This window comes from Pipra filicauda, unplaced genomic scaffold, assembly GCF_003945595.2.
Source record: "Pipra filicauda isolate LSUMZ 115617 unplaced genomic scaffold, ASM394559v2 scaffold10_size6260569_pilon, whole genome shotgun sequence".
In the NCBI taxonomy this organism is placed as follows: Eukaryota; Metazoa; Chordata; class Aves; order Passeriformes; family Pipridae; genus Pipra; species Pipra filicauda.
In genome coordinates this window covers 3,090,499-3,110,776 of record NW_024103541.1, presented here as the reverse complement: position 1 = coordinate 3,110,776, position 20,278 = coordinate 3,090,499, and the positions used below count along the sequence as shown (strand labels likewise).

The window sequence follows — 20,278 nt, the reverse complement described above, 5'->3', positions numbered from 1 at the left end:
AGAAACATTTCATATGTTTATCTGATTTAAATTAAAACCTCTCTGGGAAACAATTCTTTCTAAGCAAGTCCTCATGATATGCATCCATTTTACATGAATACAAAATTTGAAAGAAGTAGTAAATCCATTACTCTAAGGAACTATATCTGTTGTTGAAGTTAGTTGAAAGATTTCTGCATTTTCACATCTTTTAAACTGTATATCTTTTTGAATAAATGAATGAAGATGAAATAAGAATAACTTCAATAGGAATCACAGAATCATTAAGGTTGGAAAGAAACTTTAAGATCATTGACTCCAACCACTAACCGAGCACTAAACTACGTTCCTAAGACATCTACACATCTTTTAAATATCTCCAGGGATGGTGACTCCACCACTTCCCTGGGCAGCCTGAACACTGAGGCTTGCTCAAATATACCAGTCACTGACCCCTGCCCCCGTCCTACAGGAGGAGATGAGAAGTGTAAGCTGGTGATTAAGATGCAGTTTGTTGTGTTAGCAGTGACAGAGCACCCTGACGTCTGCATTTGACCCAGGCCCGTGTTGAACAGTTCCATTTCCTGAGTGAGGTGACCTATTGAAGTGCCTCAGCCATGGGAATCATTAATCTTTGTTACTCTAAGACCCACTGTTTTGCCATAGTGACTCTTAAAACTAGGCTACTCTGAAAACAAAAAATAAGTTATAACATTTTACACTTTAAGCAGTAAAGAGTCAGATCTTGATCTCAAAACAGCACAAACCTGGCATAGTTCAAAGGGGTTGTTTAACTCTTTGGTAAGAGAGTTGTAATAAATTCCAGAGCAATTCCACCCAATTTATTCAGCTTTAAATGAGGCGTCATTTCGAATAGTGCATAAGCATTGCCTAACTTCAAAAACATGAATAGAGCCTCTAAAAATCTGCAAGGCTTATGTCAGTGAAAGGAAGCCAAGCCAGTATCAAGCTGCCACCATGAGCATTTTATTGCTTGCTCTTGAGATACAATGGGATAACTAAATTCTGGTGTGATACCAGGCATTCATATGGCACTCCAAAACTTGCGGTTTTATAGTCTCATCACTATTTCCACTCACAAAAATAAAACCTTATCTTTACCTTCTCTGTAGCTACTATTATGAATGCCCAGTAACTCCAAGGCCTTGCACGTCTGAAACCTCCTATTCCAAAAGCTCCGCTTTTGCCAATCCTGCTTTTTGTAACCAGGAAGTGTAGTTAAAAGGTTTGTGTTTCAGATCATACTTTACATCCAAAGCTTAATGTAAATGTTTTGTTACACTGCACAGCAACAAAATCCAATCTTTTCTGTCAAAGCCCTTCAATATCGTACAAGCCTACTAAGTAAGACTTCCTGACTGTACTACATTCTGCAAATACAAGACAGAGAATCTCTTGGCTGAAAATACTTCATTTTCTTCCAGTAGAAGAACTAGAAGCTACACATCATACATGTATTTATGAGCAATGCAGTTCAAAGTAGATGTGCTCTCAGGATACCCATGAACCATTCCTTATCAGGAGGTAAAAGGGCCTCTAACTGATAATTTGCACATTTGCCAGGGAGACCACTGAATCTGAGTGGAGGCAGTAGCCAGGGTGGTATTGTCGGCTTCTATCCATTGCAATTCCATCTCCTGGACAATGTTGCTCTGTGCAGGCTGGCATGGCCAGCCCAATCCCATGCCTTCTACCAAGCCCTCTGGGAGAACTTGGTGTCAGCAACAGCACCAGGGAAGACAGAACTAACACAGGGAATCGGAAGAAAAACAAAATGAAAAATCCCCCCAAAACCACAACAACTGAAAGAGACTTAATAACACCTAATCCCCTAAATGCACACAAAGTCTGATTTAAATCAGTTTCTTTTTGTATTCCAAATCATTGCTGAAAATAGACTCCTTTTCCCTCCTATCCCTGGCCCTGTCACAGCAGGGTAATGTCAACTAAAGGTCTAGCTGAGAAAAATACACCAAAATACAAAGGAACTTATCCTCTGGCTTTTCCTGCTATTATTAATGGTTTATAATAGAACCCAAAACAAAATTCAGCCATTCTCATTTGTGGTTTTTTACCTCATAATAAAAACTGAGCTCCCTTTTTCACTTCTTTCTTCATTATAAATTTATATGGGTGGCACAGTAAAGTATTTTTGACAGATTTTTTAAAGATGGGGATCACACCTCATGTTTAAACCAGAAACATCATCTTTGGCTCCCATGAAATTATTTTTATTTTCAGAGGCATCTATATATGAGTCTGTAACTCAGATCTTGTTCTCACCGAAAGCCACTGCAAAGTTTCAACTGACTTCGGCTAACGCGGATCAAAGACCCCATGTTTGTCAAGTTAAAAGGCAGGAACTACGCATGCATCCAGTAGAACCTGAGTCTCTGGACACACACCATGTTCTATTTTCCTTCTGAACATATGTAGTTCATATGACAGCGTGTCCCAGGCAGCACAGGTTAATGCAGGTAAGTGCACTCCCCATGCAGATACAGCCCTGCTGATGCAGTTCAGCAGTGGTGGGAGGGAACTGTGCCTTACTGTGTTCACTCTCTTTGGTTAAACACATCAGCGCCTGCTACAGTTTTAAGAAATAAGCAAAAAAGCAACAAGGATTTCATATCTAAAGCAGGCTGGAATTGGAGTGATTTGGTTCAATGCCCAGCACTGCAGTTCAGCAAATGACTCAACATCCCTGCCTCCATTCCTCTTTCTGAAATGACATTACCCCCATTTACAGATGCAATAAGCAAGGCTGAAAGAGGAAGTGCTTGGAGTGAAAGTTGCCTTGAAGCTTTTTCAGCCTCTGGCAATATGTGTCTCCAAATTTGGTTGGGGATTCTAGGAACTTTTTCCAATGCAAGAACACACTGAAATATTATAAATAGTAAGCAACATCATGGCAGCTGTGCAAAAGTGAACAGGCAATCCATTGAAAGGCAGGGCTTTAAAATCAGGTGTAAACTGCTCCTAAACCTCTAAGGTATAATTGCCTAATTGCTGACCATATACCTATAAATCCTGAAATACCACAGCTCAATCTGTCCACGTGGTAATGACTAATTCATCTTCAGAAAATAATATAGACAGCCTACCAAGTTCTTCTGCATTTAATTCAGCTCAGACATTAAGTAATAAGTCACTTCTTTAAAACTGGCTTGAGAGGTGGTATATACCACTATCACCAGACAAGCAATCTGAGGTTTCAGGGTTTTTGTTGGGTGTGTTTGTTTGTTTGTTTGTTTTAAGGTGGAATTGAGTGAACAGAGCTACACTCATTAACATAGTTCGAAGACTGGACAAGAAGGATGAACTTTGATGCTTCTTCAATCCTTTCTCAGGGAGGATCTCTCTTAAAACGTTACAACAGATAATGTTCCCTGAAGTCAGTCAAAAATTTTTGAGCATCATTTTGCCTTTCCTTTTCACCACAACTCCTCCATGTGGTATGTATGTACTCAACTGTGCCTTGGTCTCTTTCAAAAGTCAGGGAACTAATGCAGCTGCTATTAAGTATGATTTTTTAATCACTCTCTGCTTTTGCTCTCTAATTGTAGCTATTCCAAATACCACCACATAATTAAGGAGGTCTTTTCAAAAGGAAAAACATGCAGTCCCATTTACCCTGGGAAGGAAAAACAACCTTACAGACCTATCAGTATTTTGCTGCATACTGCAACTAAATTAATGAGGGGAATTAAATACAGAGCCAATTAAAACATTTAAAAAACCTTCCTTTATTCCTTTGTCTACATTCAACCAAATAAAGAAGTCCCCATGAGGTCAGATTGTAGGTGTTTTTATGAGCTTTCTGGACATTATGTGAAAGTTTCACCTCTGCACAATTTCTCATTTTAACAACAAAAATCTAACCTCTGTAGTTAAAAACCCCACTAGTCTGTCAAAAGCAGAACATCCATGTTGTGTTCTTTGCAGTGGGGGCAGCCTTGTGAAGCACAGCTGATATTAGTGAACACATCTGAGTAAATTATACAACTACTGAGACAAGTGGGACCAGAAGAGTGTCCTAAATATGTAAAAATAAACGCATATAGTCTTATTCACATTTCTCACTGCTTCTATCACCTACAGATATCCTACAAGCCCATCTGGAAACAGGACTGTAGGAGTTTATCCAGACAAGACAGTGCCTGCAGCAGGATCCTTGTTCATCAACAGCTTCTGCAGTGGAAATCTCTACAGAATAACAATTCCCCCAGGCACCCCCTTCCTAGAAGCTTCTATTGCAAAAGTATGCCAAATAGTTATGAAAGAGCTCCAGAGTATGACTAAATGAAGACATTCTAAATATCTTCCATAGCAATGGCCTGTGCACCAATAAGACTGTTCTCAACTTTTCTAGCAGAGGCTCAAAAGTTGATGGTGAGCTGTAGCAGTGCTCTTCCATTCCCCACCCACTTCCAAGAACTTTCACATTATTGTAGACCTATAAACCTGGACAATAGTCAGAATTACCTGTCTGCTCCCAGATATGCCGCCCTCCCATGAGCACCACAGCTGCTCACTTCACACCATGATGAGGTACCCACTGCCTCCTGCTCCACCTTAACTCATTACCTTTTCACAGGCTTATATGACAAAAATAACCCTGTGTCTGCTTTCTGCAGATGGCTGTTATGTACTTGTACAGTTCTTTACATCTATAAACATATCATGATGGTTTGAAACTGATTCAACATTTGGAGAATAGTGAGAGTACGATGTGTTGGAGTCCCATCCACCTTCATGTAAAGAAGAGTTGTTCCCAGCTCTAGTAATTAGTGGGATGTAGGATTTAGTTATGTCTCTGGAAACAGCACGTTCCATTCAGGGCTCTGGCAGAGCTGGCTGGGTGTAGGCTGGGCATTGTCACAGCAGTACTTGTCCATTTCCTCTGGATACTGGCTGAGGTCACACAGCCCCAGCCTCTAAGATGCAAGCTCCCCAAAAGGGAGTGGGAATATACACATGCCTCTCCTACCCTGAGAAAGAACTTCTTTCAACTTAACATTGCTTTCCTTTGGCAAAGTTCACGTTTATCAAATGTATCCCACTTATCTTTCATTTTCTTGATTAAATATTTTACTTCACAAAATTTGGCAACTGCCCCTTTAAAAACATTCCAAGTAAGAGAACAATAGACAGACAAATGAAGAACTAATGTTTCTTCCTTAATGCCTGGATTGCTACTAATGTTCCCAGAATATTGTTTTAAAGGAAATCAAAAGAAAAGAAAATATCTTCAGGTTAAAAACCTTGTTGTATTCCTTAAATGCTGAACTTCTTTTAGAGCAAATTTCAAAGCTGAGTGTGGGTGGAGAAGCTATAAATAACCACATTTGTACATGCTCCTTCTGTACAAGACACAGAAAGTGTGTTCTGCATCAGCACAGCAAGATGATGCTGCGCTCTGCATGAAGCTTCTTGATGCTGGCAGGTAGAATCTCTCTTTTGCAGTTATGCTGCTGGTGTTGCTCTTTGTGAGTCTTTTCTCCAGATCTCAGGAATCACACATGGCACTTAGCTGTAGTGTGATCACTTAGTAATACAACTCATCAAATCTGTCAGTCTCTTACCAACAATAATATTCAGAAGTATTTTCTTACCTAGGGTGCGTAGAAGGTTTTGGTTGTTGCTGTCCATAGCACTAGTTAGAACAGTGATTTTTCTCCTTCTGAGGCTAATACATTTTCCCCAGGTCTCCCTTTCTTGTCCCGAGTTTGTCCTTTCAGATCAGTTTTACAGGGTGCGACTGCCGCGTCAGGCAGAGCTGGGGCCATACCTAGTCTAAGGTCTGGGTCTCCCCATCTGGGCTGTTTGCTTGGTCATAATCAGTGTTTTCTGAAAGAATATCCCAGGTCTCTCATAGCTTAAGAGGATGGGAAGAACACTGTCCCAGGCAGAGTAAGCATTGAAGAAAAGGCAACCTGCAAAGCTCTTGATTTTTTACTCAAGCAAGCCTCCATTTCATTTTCCTTTCTGATTGCTTCCACCACTTTAGGCTTTGAAGTTCCCAGGAATAGAAATATCTGAGCATGCTCAGTGTCTGGCCCAGTTCCCTCCTCATGTGCACTTATATCGGGGATCTCTACAGCTCTTCAGTATCAACAGATAAAACAATATCCTAATTATTAGAAACCTCTTGTATGTTGAGTTAATGCTCAGACTCTGCTGTGACCATCTGTACTAAGGATTTTATTAATTCTTCAAATGGTTATTTAGCATCTTGTGTTTCTTCCTACCTCTAGTAACTGCTTTGCTTCCCTGGCACCACACTGACAGAAAAACAGTATTTGCAACTTGATAGTAAGTAGAGACACACTCAGGACCCAGCTGATTTAGATTTCTAAGGTCTTGACCTCCAAGTTGTTACTAATGACATCTATGATCACAGCTAATTTTCATGTTTGTGAACACAGTATCACAGTGTTGATTTTCATGTCTGTGAGGAAAAGCTTTCTGATCCTATAGAAAAATTTGTGCATTTTAAACTGTGGTCCTTTGTGGCTTGTGAAGTGTTTTCCTTGCATTTGTTTGCTTCGGGTTTTTCCTCAGAGGGAGTGTCCAAAAATGTAAAAGGACCCCTTGAAATACAGCAGGCACACAGGAGGGAAAAGAGGAGCTACATGAGCTCTTTAGAAAAGTACGTTATCCTCAAATATGTAAGTAGAACTACTTATTTTAACTCTGCCAATGACAGATGTGGCTATGGTCTTCAAGAGAAGAAACAAAACAAAACTAATAGTAGATAAAGATTCAGAAAAAAAACACAACTGTTCTTCACAGTTCCAACCCTGATTTGCTTTATGGTCCCTTGCAGTGCCTCAGTTTGTAAAACAAAGAAAGAAATCCACCGATAGATAAATGTCAGATTAAGATAACGGTATCATTACTTCTGTCACTAAATGCACATTTTGATAGTATAAACCCACCTAAATTGTTACTAGTTTAAACAAGATATTTAAAGGTAAGTAACAATTAGAAAGGACTGATAAAGGAAGGATGAGCTTTACAACAGCGTAGTCTTTAATGCAAGCACTATGCTCCAGGCCCTACACAGGCACTCCTCACTGTGCTTGAGTTGTCTCCTTCACCGCAGAGGAAACTGCTGACTGACCAAGATATTAAATAAAGCACTGCTGTGGGTTACTACTGGGACCAGATGATTTAATCATCCTGGTTTAACAAGGCTTACAATCACAGCACACAGCAGAGACAGGTTTAGTAAGAGAACAAATCCCAACTGGGACAAATGGGTCTTGGTACAGAGTCTTGTAGCATTACAGAAAAACTCACCAGGATGGCACAGCACTGCAGAAGTCTTAAACAGCCCTGCCAGGAACAGAGCCCTTTGGGGCTGAGCATCATGCCAAGAGCTAGGAAAACATAACCTTTCTTCATAGGGCTCTGACCTAATTAAGAGACTAGAGGCAAAATACAAGAGTGCAAACCATGTGGGAAAGGAGAAGGAGAACAAGGATAAAAGGAGTGGATATTCTTCATCAGGGAGTTTTCTAGGATCTCTTGTCTTTTAAATAAATAGCCAGATGTCCCAAACATTTTATCTCCCAGTTTATGTGTGTCAGGCTGCGTGCAGGGAGAAAGGAATGCAGTGCAAGGCTGTGTCTGACCTGCTGGCAGTGCTCCCCTGACACTGGTCCTGCCCAGGGATTCAAGCCTGCACCACACCTTTTCTCCTGCTGTAGGGCTACTGCAGCATGTCCTCTGCTTATGCTGCCTGTCTGTCAATCCCTGCTCAGGCAAACCAGCTGTGCTTGACACAGGGTGTCCAGGGCAAAGAAGTCACAGTTCAGTACTGCAAGCAAGTGGGGAAAGGGCTGAGTTACTGTGGTGTGTGAGAAGCTCTGCATGTAGCACACAAGACCCCATGCTGAGCCAGGCATTGGGTATGCAGGACACAGCAGAGCTGAGATAAAAAGCCCAGGATGTTTGCATCATTGTGTAATCTATGGATGATTCTTCTATATGTCACAGCAGAAAAGGATCCTGTGAGGGTTTCGAAGGGTGAAAGGCCAATAACCTCACAGATTCACCAAAGGAGGCCATGGATAACAGCAGTGAGGAGCTGTTTGTAGGAGGTAAATGAATTGATAGTGACCCCAGAGTCCTGTGGCAGATTAGTAATGCAATAATAAACAAGAATATATGTGCAAGCAGGATGAGGCTTATGAAAAGTCCCTTCAGCAAGCAGCAACCTTGAGCTGTTCAAGAGAAAAGAGGAGCCACCTAAATGACTCTAGGAATGAGAGTCACAGGCAGAATGAAGATCAGAAATGTTTGGGGACTTTCTCTAAGAGCACCTTTTTAAAGAAAAACTCAGTTTTCTCCAAACTGAAGTTTTCTGTGAAAAACTGCTTTCTTTCTTGTTTTTCTCCTAGTTCAGTGGCTCTCAGGATATGGAATCCCATCATCCTGAACTTCCTTCTCTTCTTGTTTCCTGACACCTTGTGCACTTTGAAATCCTGTGGAGGTAAGCAAGCAGTAACAATACCCAAAATGCGTTTTGATTGTGTAAAGTTAGTAGTTTTTGTTGGAGAGAAAGGGAAAATAATAGTAGAAAAAAAGTTTCATTTTGTGATTTCCCTCCCCCACAACTCTTCCTCCTTATTTGGGAAGGGAATTGTCTCAAGGTCAGAAAGTTTTATATGTTGCTGAAGCCAAAAAAAAAAAATTTCTCTATCCCTCAACACACGTTCCATCTGAAAAAATTCAAAAGGCAGGAAAGAAACAAGTCAAGAGCTATCAAAACAAAGGGAGTACAAAGGTGAAAGACCAACGGACAGGCCTGAAATATGTTTGGTTTGTGTGTTTTCACATTTGAAAGACATTTCTGTTAAAAGGGAACCGTAGCATAACATAAAAGAAGTTTATAGCTGTAACAGAATACAGGGGTTTGAGCCAACCAGTTCTGTCTAAATGTGCCTGAAGGGTTACCCCAACCCAGGCAATAGCTTCCAGAACTACAATCCAGGTTACAGCTTTTAAAAACAAGCAAGAAGTTTTGTAAGTAGGAGTTCCCTATGAGGAATATGAAACAAAAGAAGTCGCCTAAAAGTCTCCTGTGAGCTAAAACACTCTGTTTAGTCCAAAATAGTGCACAACCTCTCTTCCAAGGACAGAAATACCAGAACTGTTCAGTCAAGTTGGTTTGGTAAGTCAGCTACAGAAAGCAGGCACAGCCAACAGGACACGCTAACAGAGAAAGGAGCTGCTGGAGAGCACAGCCCTGTGGAGCACGGATAGGTAAGGAGTCTGTGGCACGGAGTAAGGTAGAGCTGCCAGAAGGAGGAGTGAGAACTAGCGGGAATGACTAGCAGGGAGAGGAGCAGCTAGGAGAAACAGGTAATGGTGCCAGATCAGCTCAACCTAAATTGGCTCTTGCTACCCAGCAAGACATAATAATCTCAAATCATGAGTGTAATTCATTACCGAGGGGGGAAGTAACCAGCTGGCTGAGCAGCTGCTCTGTGGAGGAAAACACAGTGAAATTGTTATAGTTATACTTTGGGAACTAGCTATCATTATCCTCTTTGTTGTCTGGCAAGGCTTTTTCTCACGTAAATGAAAATACCTTTTGTTGGCCATCAGTCAAAAGCAATATGAAAGAGGATTGATCACTCTGAGTGACAGGGAAGGCCACAAAAAAGCTGGGAGGCCATATCAGGAGCTAATTGAAAGGAAAGATCAAGGGAAACAAATGGAGTAGAAAAGAATGACTATTTTGGACTCCTAAACCAATGCCCAAAATAGCATATTTTTTTCTTAGCATAACAGACCCTTATTTCATTTTTAGATAGTCCCAATAAATCCTATAAGACATTTCCATAAGGGGTAAAACTGGAGTAGCAATGATTTTGAGAGTTTAGAGCAGGGATTTCTTAATCAGACATCCTGAGATGAAAAGTTCTAGTCACGAAGCTTTCAGTGACCTTTGGCAAGTTGTTCAACATCAACCTTTTAGAAAACCCATAATCCTGAAATGGAAGAAACCTTAATAAGAAAGAAGAACTACTGTTATTATTGCTTCTTAAAGTTACAGGGGAGAAAGTTTTCTGGAATTCCAGTCTACATCTATTCAAAGATCTTATTTTTCTCCATGTCTTTAGTGACAATTACTCATTCTAGCAGTTGTTTTCAAAAAATATACATATTTCTGGAGAAAACTCTATTTTATTTCTTTTCTTCACCACTGCAACCCTCCTATTTTTGTAGGGTTAATCAGTAACAGACAAGCCTAATTCTTTCTCCTCCTTTGCCACCACAATAAGAGCCAAGGATGCCTTTCAGGAACAATAAACTACACATGATACTTTCAGGGATGCTGCCATGCAAACAATCCTGGGATAGAAAAAGACAACGAGGACATGATACATAATGACTACAAATTCTGATTAAGTTTACCAGCAAATTTTAGCGTTTCCTTTAGGACTGACTTCCCTGCAGTGTTCTGCAAAGCCAATCCTGTATCAGGAGATGCTGAATGTCTGGCAGAATGGTTAGAGGTGCTTCACACCACACAGGCTTTGGGCTCTTGCATCCTAGTACATCTCACCCACCATTAGGTAGAGAACTGAAGGTCTTGTCTGAAGAGCCTACCTTATCATTATTTCCCTGACAGTCAAGAATAAGAGAGGGAAGTATCCAGGGTACAATTCAGATCTTAGACAGACTGAGTCATTCTCTGAAGATGCCAGTGTCTCTCTGTTGACCATAAAAGGAGACCACGCATTAGGCTCCTGACTTGGATGATTCAGTTACGATCCTAAAGACGGGCAGGATAAATACAGACCACGGATAGTTACACCTACCTACAGAGAACTAACTGCATCTTTATATCACCTTCTCCATTTCTTTATACTGTGAGTTGTTTCCTCTTCATCCACTAAAAGACAGATCCAAAACTTCAATGAGTCAATCAGTAAGATTTCAGAGGGTTTCCACAAGGCCTTCTTAGCGTAAGCTCTCAGTTAGAATCCAAACATTTGCAGTTCAAGAAGTAGCAAAACAGACCATCTGAAAGTAGTAGGTCTTGAAGGACAGACAGTGCTCTGAAGAAGAAAACCTCTTTTTGACAGACAAAGGAATTTTATTTTTCAGTTCCTCTTCTCACTTCAATAGGTTCAGAGATCAAGCTGGCTGGTTCAGATTTCTACAGATCCTATCTCCCAAGACAGCTGTGAAGCTCATCAAAGTGTTCTCGCACTGCTCATACATCAGTGTTAAGTAAACTTCAGTTGGTAACTGAATCTGGCCCCTGAAGTTTGACATCCCTTGCACTACTGCTCTGTGTATAAATTAAAAAGTGATCATTATTATTTTTTCATCAGTGACTCTTTAAAAGCACAAAGAACAATTGTCTTCTTGGCTTAATAACCATATAGAGGAAGAAAGAGGAAGAACGAGAGAAAGGTTGTTTCCAGATAATTTGAAGTTACACTTTAAATCAAATTATGAAGAGGATAGTGTACTGTTAACCAGTAACCTTTAAGGAATTTCCAGAATGATATCATTAAATGAAAAGTTAAAACTATAGTTCTTTGTGATGAATTTTGGCACCAAAAAATACAGGATAATACTGGTCTAAATTTAAGAGCACTGTCAGAAGTTTAGAACAGAGCTCCCTCTCTCTCTCATGTGAGTTCAAAGTATTTAAAGCAATTTACTTCTTAACCTGATAGCCTAAGACATGCCAGGTGTTCTTACACAATGCACTGATCACTGCTTACAGAGTGCAAATGTGACTGCCTGGACAGAAACACAGAGCCTGCCTCTGTACTAACAGCCACTGTATGAACATGCTCAAGTATCAATGTGCCAAGTATTTGCACTCTCAGTCAGGAAGCTCTGCTCTGGCCTTTTGAAGGGCAGATTTCTAAGCCAGAGTTACTGGCAAGGTGCTTTCAGTTGTGTTTTTTTTTCTAGAACCCTGTCCTGTTTGTGTTGGAAACCCTGAGCGCACTGTCTATAAATGCTCTGTATCTTCACAAGCTAAAGGAACTAGGGAAACATCCATATGAAATCACCAGAAAATAGGTGGGCAACATTCTCATTCTCCTTCCTAGTATGGCTGCCTTGTGCAGCAAATCCAACACAATCTGGTCATTGAGAAGTAGGGATTGTGTAGCTGTGCAGGGTGCTCTTATTCTACTACTCTCTGCCGCCACCAGAGCTTAGAGGTATGTCTATAGCCTGTAGAAATCATCTGAAACTCCTGCATAATCCCATGCTACTGAGGGTCCAAATTAAGGAATGGCAGTCCTCTTTGAAGAGTTCAAAATAAGCAAATAAGTCACTCAGCAACGTTTTTGTTATTTAAATGGCCATGCCGTTATTAATTCCTTTCATAATATCTGCAGGATACTAATCAGCACAAATAAATCACCACTTTACTTTCAAGACAGAGCTAGTTACTTGTTAATCCTCTTCAGAAGATGAGTGGGGCCACAAGTCTGTTCATTGCCTGGACTCGCACTCACATTGACTGAAAATGTGCCAGTTCCTTTGGCAGGAACAAAAGGAATGGAATGAAAACTGCCCTAAAAAAGCAGTTGCCAAAATGTTTTATTGCATGGTCTGTGATGAAGACTGGATGGAAACAAACAAACAAAACCCCCTTTTACTACTATTGTACCATCCTTTACTGCATAAATAATAGAGCAGAGAAGATTTAACAGCATAAGAGGCTGTTAGAGACATACCTGGGTTTGGAAACACATGCACATATTATTAAGTTGGTCCTTTAGAGCTCTGTAGGTAAAAGTTGTATGGTCTATCAGAATTTTGTGGTGAGATATTTATATCAAATAACAAACCAGGACATTGTGGCCTCACTAACTGCTGGAAGGACAAAGTTATTGAGAACAAAGGGATTTATCTCTAGGTCACGGATAACAAAAGGTTGCTTTCCCTCCTGTTGCATCCCATTGGGAGAAGGTTGCCAAGAAGTTTTACCAGTATTGATTCCTGAGTTCCTTCTTCATTAATTTTTGGGGGCAATACAACCATAATTAGAACCTGTACTCACTATCACTCATGGCTGGTAAGGTCACATATACCTTCTAAGCTCAGAGAACTTACAGCAGTAATACCTTGAAAATGTAAACATATAAATGACAAACATTAAGTGCATCTCATGACTTGATCAATTTACCAAAGGGGTTGTGAAAATTCTCTAGGATGCTTTGAATTGTAATGTTTTAATTAGTGATCTTTCAGGGGTAGCTATTTACAGGCTAAATCTGCTCAGATGGCACATAGAGCATGTGATGTATTTCTGCAGGGTGCTGTGGCTGAAGTCATCTGGTAGTAAATATAATCCTGACTTAATTTTAGTTTTTCCTTAGCAATTGTTTATGTATAAATCTCTTGTTTTACAAGTATTATTATAAAAAAATCACAAAAGGAGATATATAGTCTGATTTCTTCTGTCTTTGAAACAAACTATGACACGTTGGAAAACTACAGAATGGTGGAGAACTCTTCATTGCCTTGGAGTGATCAAATGATCAAAACAACTGAGTATGCATGTGCATGTGGCGGGGAGGGGGATGTACAGACCTAATCCTCTAAAATCTGGCGTGAGAGCTAAATGAAACATGAACTGCCTCAAGTACCCTAGCATTCTTCTGCAAATGAACTACATAGATCACATGTATCACATGAAGTGTTCAGCATTCTCAGATAGTGTATGGAGACAGATAGACATTGTCAGGACACTTTTCCGTACAAATTATGTCGGAATCATGCCCTGATCTGTTTTCTCTGCCAGTAAAAGCCAGACACGTTACAAGTTAAAGTGCTTGGTTATGAAGAGAGACAGCCTTTCCTCTGCAATACTCTGCAGTCTCCCACAACAATGGCAGCTGGTAAATGTAATGTTATCAGAATGGCCACATGGCCTTTTTATCCATCACCAGAGGCGGATAACCACGCAAGGGAACCAAAACTATGTCCATTAATGTATCTGGGCATGAAGCCAACAGAAGGCAAATCCCCAAATTTAGAGAAATCAGATGAACCTGACACTAGTCCAGCCTGATCTTTTCAATAACCAAGAGGATTTCAGACAGCGCTACAGCTGGTAAGGCAACAGTCCTAGCTCTCTTAGTACCCCTACCCTCTTGTTTGTTAGTGTCATCTTGCTGTTTGCCACTGGTCTTCATCTGGCATGATGGGCCTGTTCCATTTTGCCATGCAGAGCCACCACAGCTTCCTCAGCACTGTGTACATAGCCAAGAAACCCCCCACGCAGTACCTCTACATCCACCTATTTTTCAGCTCTTCCTTTACAGGCAGCCAACACAACCGAAGTGAAGCAAGAAGAAAGTAGCACCAGCCATGACCTTGGGACAATTATGTGAGTCTGTGGAGAAACAGGCTGTCTGTGCCAGGCTGTGTGTTGTATGTATGTATGGAAATGACAGAAAGAACCGAGAATTTCTGTTGGAAGCCATAAGGCCTGTAGAATGAGAGTAGCACTTTGACTATTCTGCCATGAAAGTGTGTTAAAATACCAAGTTCAAGGTTTGCCCAGACCATTTCAATAATGCATCTAATGGGTCTCCATTTTCCTTCTATTTTAACAGCTATGCTTCAGGCATTACAACTTCTCTTGAATGAGTTTCTTATAAAGTAGAGAATTCAGATGAAAATCTTGCCCATATGAAACAAATGGGATGGGGGAGGCAATGAGGTGGAGAACAGCCTTATAAACTTACTTCACCTCTTTCAAAGGCTGCATGGGAACATCTGCTCGTGGTACAACCCTTATCCTACTCTTGCTGTTTCAGAGTGTTGATGTTCATGGGGGCAAAGGGAACATATTAGATGCATGGAGAGATGCATGCAGAGGCTGGCAGGATAAATCAGAATCTAACAGTGCAAAGCAGTGGAAATTTGAGCCTACACAAGAGCAATTTCAAATCTCAACAGCGATGGAAATGGTGTTAATTTGCTGGTAAATCGTCTGCAGAAGGGGAAGACCCAGAGCAGAGAGAGGCAAAAGGGAAAAGGTAACAAAAATTGAAGAATCTGCAGCAATTACAAAATACCAGTGTGAATGCCAAAGGGATTTTTTTTCCTCGCCTGCAGGACAGAATCTCATCACCTCTTCCCACAGCTGGGTTCTAAAAGGATCAAACACTGTAGCTCTTCCCTATCCTAAACCCTAGAACTACTAAAAAGCAACTGAAGCAATGAAGTATTTTACACACTTAGCAACACAACATTTTTATAATGATCCTAAATACTTTTAGTGTTAAAAGAGTTCCTTGTCAGTTCCTGCCTGTGTAGAGCCTCATAACAGCTCACAAATTGTCTTAACTGCTATTGCTTTTGTGTGAATGGTGCTCCACTTCCTGTAAAGGCTGCAAATGCAGTTTCACGCCATTTATTTTCTTTCCTTCTTTAAAACACTGTATATTCATTACTCAGTGTCCTTCACACTCCATTATTTACCTTGGTTCACATGTGCAAATGGATGTCATTGTATTAATACATAGATTTAACAGCAAACAGTCTTGTAAAATGTCTGATGGTGTGAAGTAATGGTTATTTCTAATGATATTTTACAGCATAACATTTCTTACATTAATATTGTAACCTAGCAATCCATAGTGTTTACACTGGGTTTTTTCTACAGCAAAACATGTATTTTGATTGTGCTGTGACTGTAAGGATTTTGTGCAGTTCAAACTAAAACCCAGCTAGAATCAGAAGTATCTCCTTTACAGTGTGAAACTATCTGAGAACACAGCCCTGACCTGCCATTAGTACGTACAGCATGTAGTCTGGCCTTGCAAACGGTGCAGAGTACACCAGGAATTATATGAATGAGCCCTGTTTAACATATCTTAACCCTTAAATCCAGTCCAAATGGCACACACTTGGCCTACATAAAGCCTTCATCCAGCTAATTAGTTTTGCAAGGCCTCTATGTGAACACTTGATATTGATGCCCAAATACTTGATCCCTCTGGCAAGACTAACTAGAGTAGCTAGATGAGGAATTATTGATCTCTCAGGATCCATAAGAATCTCTTCTTGGAGATGTGTCTTTCCCAAAAGCTATTAATAGCTATTAATAGCAGACTGAGAGGATGCAAAACAATATTTGAGTCTGTATTAAGAACGTGCAAAACAACAAAACCTGTCCTTATTCACATCCACTTTTAAAATAAGATTGACACAGAACAGGTGACATGAAGAGAAAGGTATAGATGAACAAGTGAGGGAGTGAAAGTTCTGACAGAGAGATCATCTTTCACCAGAATTTTTACTGTACTAGCCAACAGCTGGAGAGGGTGAGCCACGAGACATCCTGACAGGGAAGACTGCATCTCTGAGAACACATTTAATTTTGAGCTGGGTGGAAAGGGGAGTATTTTCCTTAGAGAAACTTCACTGTATCATTACCTGTCTAGAAGACAGCAAATTCTAATAAACTCTAAGCTCTCCTGTCACGATTTGTTCTCCCACATATTTTCATTTTAGACTTGAACCAGGAAGAACTCAGTTAAGGTTATTAAATTTTGACATGTCAAGAAATTATTACAGATAAATGCTGCATATCTTTAGTGAAAACATACAGGTAGAGAGCTTCATCTGCCAACTGATGGGCATTTAACAAAATAAGCATAATAGGAATTGCACGACAAATATACAGGTGTTTATTTTCAAAGCCCTCATCAACATCCTCAGATATCTTCCTCCTCCTCACGGAATCTACAATTCATATTTCACATTTAGCTGATAATTTCATTTATGAGTTACAAAGCATTTATCTTGAATAGTACAGATGTTTAGTGAACAGAATGATTCATCTCTTCCTCTCTACTTTCTAAGTAGGACAAAGAGATGCCTCCAGTGTGTGCTAGGATGGAAAGACGTCTGTCATTAAGTTGTTGCTTCCCAGATAATAACTACCCATTAAGAGAAAAATTTGGAAAGACTGTTGCCAACAGAACTCACACAGAGTATTGCTCTCTAAAGCAATGGTGCTCCAGTGACTCTTACTGCTTCTTTCTTTTCCTCTCACCAAAAGTCACAGTACATACAAAAGACCTGTTCCTTCTGAAACCCAGTGACACAGCCTCATTGCCTTGTATATGTGGAGAGTAAAAGTCTGGGTTTTATGAATGAATCTCATAAACACTTCTACTGAATTCAGAAGATGTAAGAGAGAAAGTTTTGGTTTGGAAAGAGTGAAAAAAAAGTGTAAATCACCCTAGGGAATGAAAAATATCTAAGATAATATGGATTCTTATTGACATTATATACCACAATTAGAAAAATCACAAAACCATCAGAATTTACAACCCTTGATTTTTGTGATTGTAACCCTAAAACTGTATTAACTTTGTATAGTTTGCTGAAAGTATTCTAACTGAATTCCAAGTACATTCCCTATTCAATATATAGCTTATGAATTTCATTACCATGCAGCATGTTTGCTGACATATAATGAAAGCAAAGTTGCTTAAATTAAGCATTCACTACATTCAGTCCCAGTTTTAGTTATATATATATACAGCATGAATATTTTTGTGGGTTTAGAGGAAAAATTAGGCAGGTAGAAATAATGGCAAACTTTTCAAGACTGCCAAAGAAATGGTCATACATATTTGCAAAGGACATCTACAGCTGCAGTTGTGCTGGTGCACTCCAATTGTGCCACTAACAGGACCTCAGATTTGCATGTTGAATAAAAGTTGCCTGTCCCCTCTCCTTGTTGGTTCATGTCTATTTTGCTTGTGACAATTTTGTTGCTCTGTCTCCGCCTCATTTTTCACTTGGAGAAAGGCAATGACATAAAGAACCCCAGGGACATTAGAATGCTCCATAAACATGATTACAGCGTTCAGGCTCTTCATTTAAACAAGTACCATATTGCCACCAACATCTGCTTCGGGCTGTAATGGGGCCCATTAACAAACCACACCATCCTGAATGAGCAGAGCCCTGTAACATCTGTTGATTGTGCTTGCATATTAGGCAGCTACAAACATGGCATCTCACACCTACTGTCACTTATCCATTCATATGGATTCCTCTGGGAGAAAAAAGTTATTCACCTGGAGCCTAAGTTCTCAGAGGTGAGCCTGTACCCTATACACTGTACCTCTGTGAGATGGGATCGGAACATTGGGGTGTGAAGTTCATTGGAGCCAGCAAACTCATAGCAGAGGAACATCTAAAGACCTTCTAAACACCACCACTAAAATTTCTATGTTGTTTCCTTGCAGGAAAGTGAAATACACCACAGTTCAATGGCTTTTTACACTTGAAATTCTTTTTTTTTATTAAACATCACTTTCTCAGAAACAGTAGAGCACCTACAGCTAATTGCTCACTTGTGAAAAACTGAACTCTGAAAATAGTGTCGCATTTCTTATGGGGAATGGACTGATCAATAATCAATGGACTGACTGATGATTGTCAACGTGAAACAGAGATGTACTGAAAGGTGAATTAGGATTTTAGCATACACAGAGCTGCCTGTGAAATCCCGGTTATGGGAATAGCCTCTAGATGAGTCACCAATCTTTATGGGCTGAAAAGAAATGGTCATTTTTTATCTCTTTTAGTAGCGATATTACCTGTTGAACATCCTGCTGGAACACACAGAGCTGCAGCCTCTGATGTAGCCGGACCTTTCTGTGTTGCCAGATGCTTTCTAGGCGCCGTTGGTGATGCAGGACTTCATGTACCACATCCAACACCTGGTGAACAGCCTTGGAGTAGTTTGCAGTAGCAGTGAGGGATTCAGAATTCCCAGGGCTCAGGGGACGCTGTAGAACATCCAGCAAGGCTTTTCCATCCTGGCTCACCTGAGTGAAGAAATAGGTCTACTTCACTGCACTGATACTTAAACATTCAGTAGCCGACAGAGAACATTCTAGCTCATTCTTTTTCCCCTGTGTGTTTTCCTTATTTAAGTCAAAAAGGAAGAAAGACCTCATCACATCTCTTTTTGACTTATAGTTACACATTCAGCACTTGCCTTTGCTTCCTAGTGAGCCTGCTGTGTCACTCAGCAGGAGCAGAGGTACTGCACTGCTGGGACTGCACGCACACATCCCAAGGCTATGTTACATTCTGACACTCGGGCACTGAAAATCTTTGACATATCCTGGCTAGTGACAGGTGGTATTTGCAATAGCAGGCCTATTTCTGTGAGGAGGTGGCATTTTAAGAAAACCACAGATGGCAGAGTCATTCATATTCTGTATGATAAAGGAGAGTCCTTTCTTCGAAGGATTACTAAGTATGTCTATACGTCGAGAAGTGTGACATTCGATTCTGTATTTCATTTATTTTCATTTAGTGGCAGTGAAAAATAAATTAGTATATGACAGTGATTCTTTTCTTCCTCAGGAATAGCTCAGAGGAACCTATGGTCTCCATTTTCAAAGGACTACAGTTGGCTAGCTAATGCAAAGCCAGCCACATGTAACCTTTTTTGAGAATATTAAAATACATTTACAGATGCAAAGGCATTTGGGAATTTAAAAAAAAAGAATGACAGATTTTTTATGCCAGAATTTTTTCCTGGAACATTCCTGGAGCATTTTCATATTGCGGGGCAATATGAAAAATGGAACCATAAAAACCAAATTGCTATTAAAAAGTGTGTGCATGCACTGGTTCTCTAGAAATGGCTTTTTGAAATATTTTTCAGTTGCAGGTTACAAAATTAAAATATTGTTTTCAACAGAAATGGTGAATGAGGACGCTCTTGGAATCCCTCCCTTTTCCTGGTTCAATTTTTTCTTTTCCCTCTAAAACAAACTGCAATGAAAATGACAAGATTTTCTGAAAAGTGTTTTTATTTCTATGCAATCACAATTACCAATCTTGCCAGGGAATAGATTAATGAATGTTTTTCATCTAGTTTAAATTTTGAACATTATCAGTCAAAGTTAAAACATATCTCAAGGATTGCCAAGTCTCATTTGTTTCTGTATTGTAAGTTGCTTGTTCAAATGTAGCAAATATCCTTAAATACCCAAACTTTTTGGGTATTTTTTGGCAAGTCATGCCACATCCCAGTCTGTTGCAGCACTGGTGCATTTTCAGAGAAATCAAGAGACCCTTTGAGATTTATACTGGCAAAAACTGGAGTCAAATCTCATCATATTTATGACTGTTGGGTGGGCTTAGGCAAATCCTTGTAGATTTTTTTAAATATTCAAGGCAATTTGAAATAAGATCCAGAAATAACTGGCCAGTCCATAGGGAGTGGCTTTCC

The 20,278-nt window shown here is 40.0% G+C and overlaps 1 protein-coding gene across 8 annotated transcripts in view; it reads right to left on the bottom strand.

The window, feature by feature from the left end:
- KALRN (kalirin RhoGEF kinase) overlaps positions 1-20,278 on the bottom strand; it is a 508,531-nt gene that overhangs the window by 240,060 nt on the left and 248,193 nt on the right. For all 8 annotated transcript variants that reach the window (XM_039381883.1, XM_039381881.1, XM_039381876.1 and 5 more), the window contains exon 10: positions 18,627-18,857. In XM_039381883.1, coding sequence (XP_039237817.1) covers positions 18,627-18,857 — 231 coding nt within the window. The remainder of the gene's footprint in view (positions 1-18,626; positions 18,858-20,278) is intronic.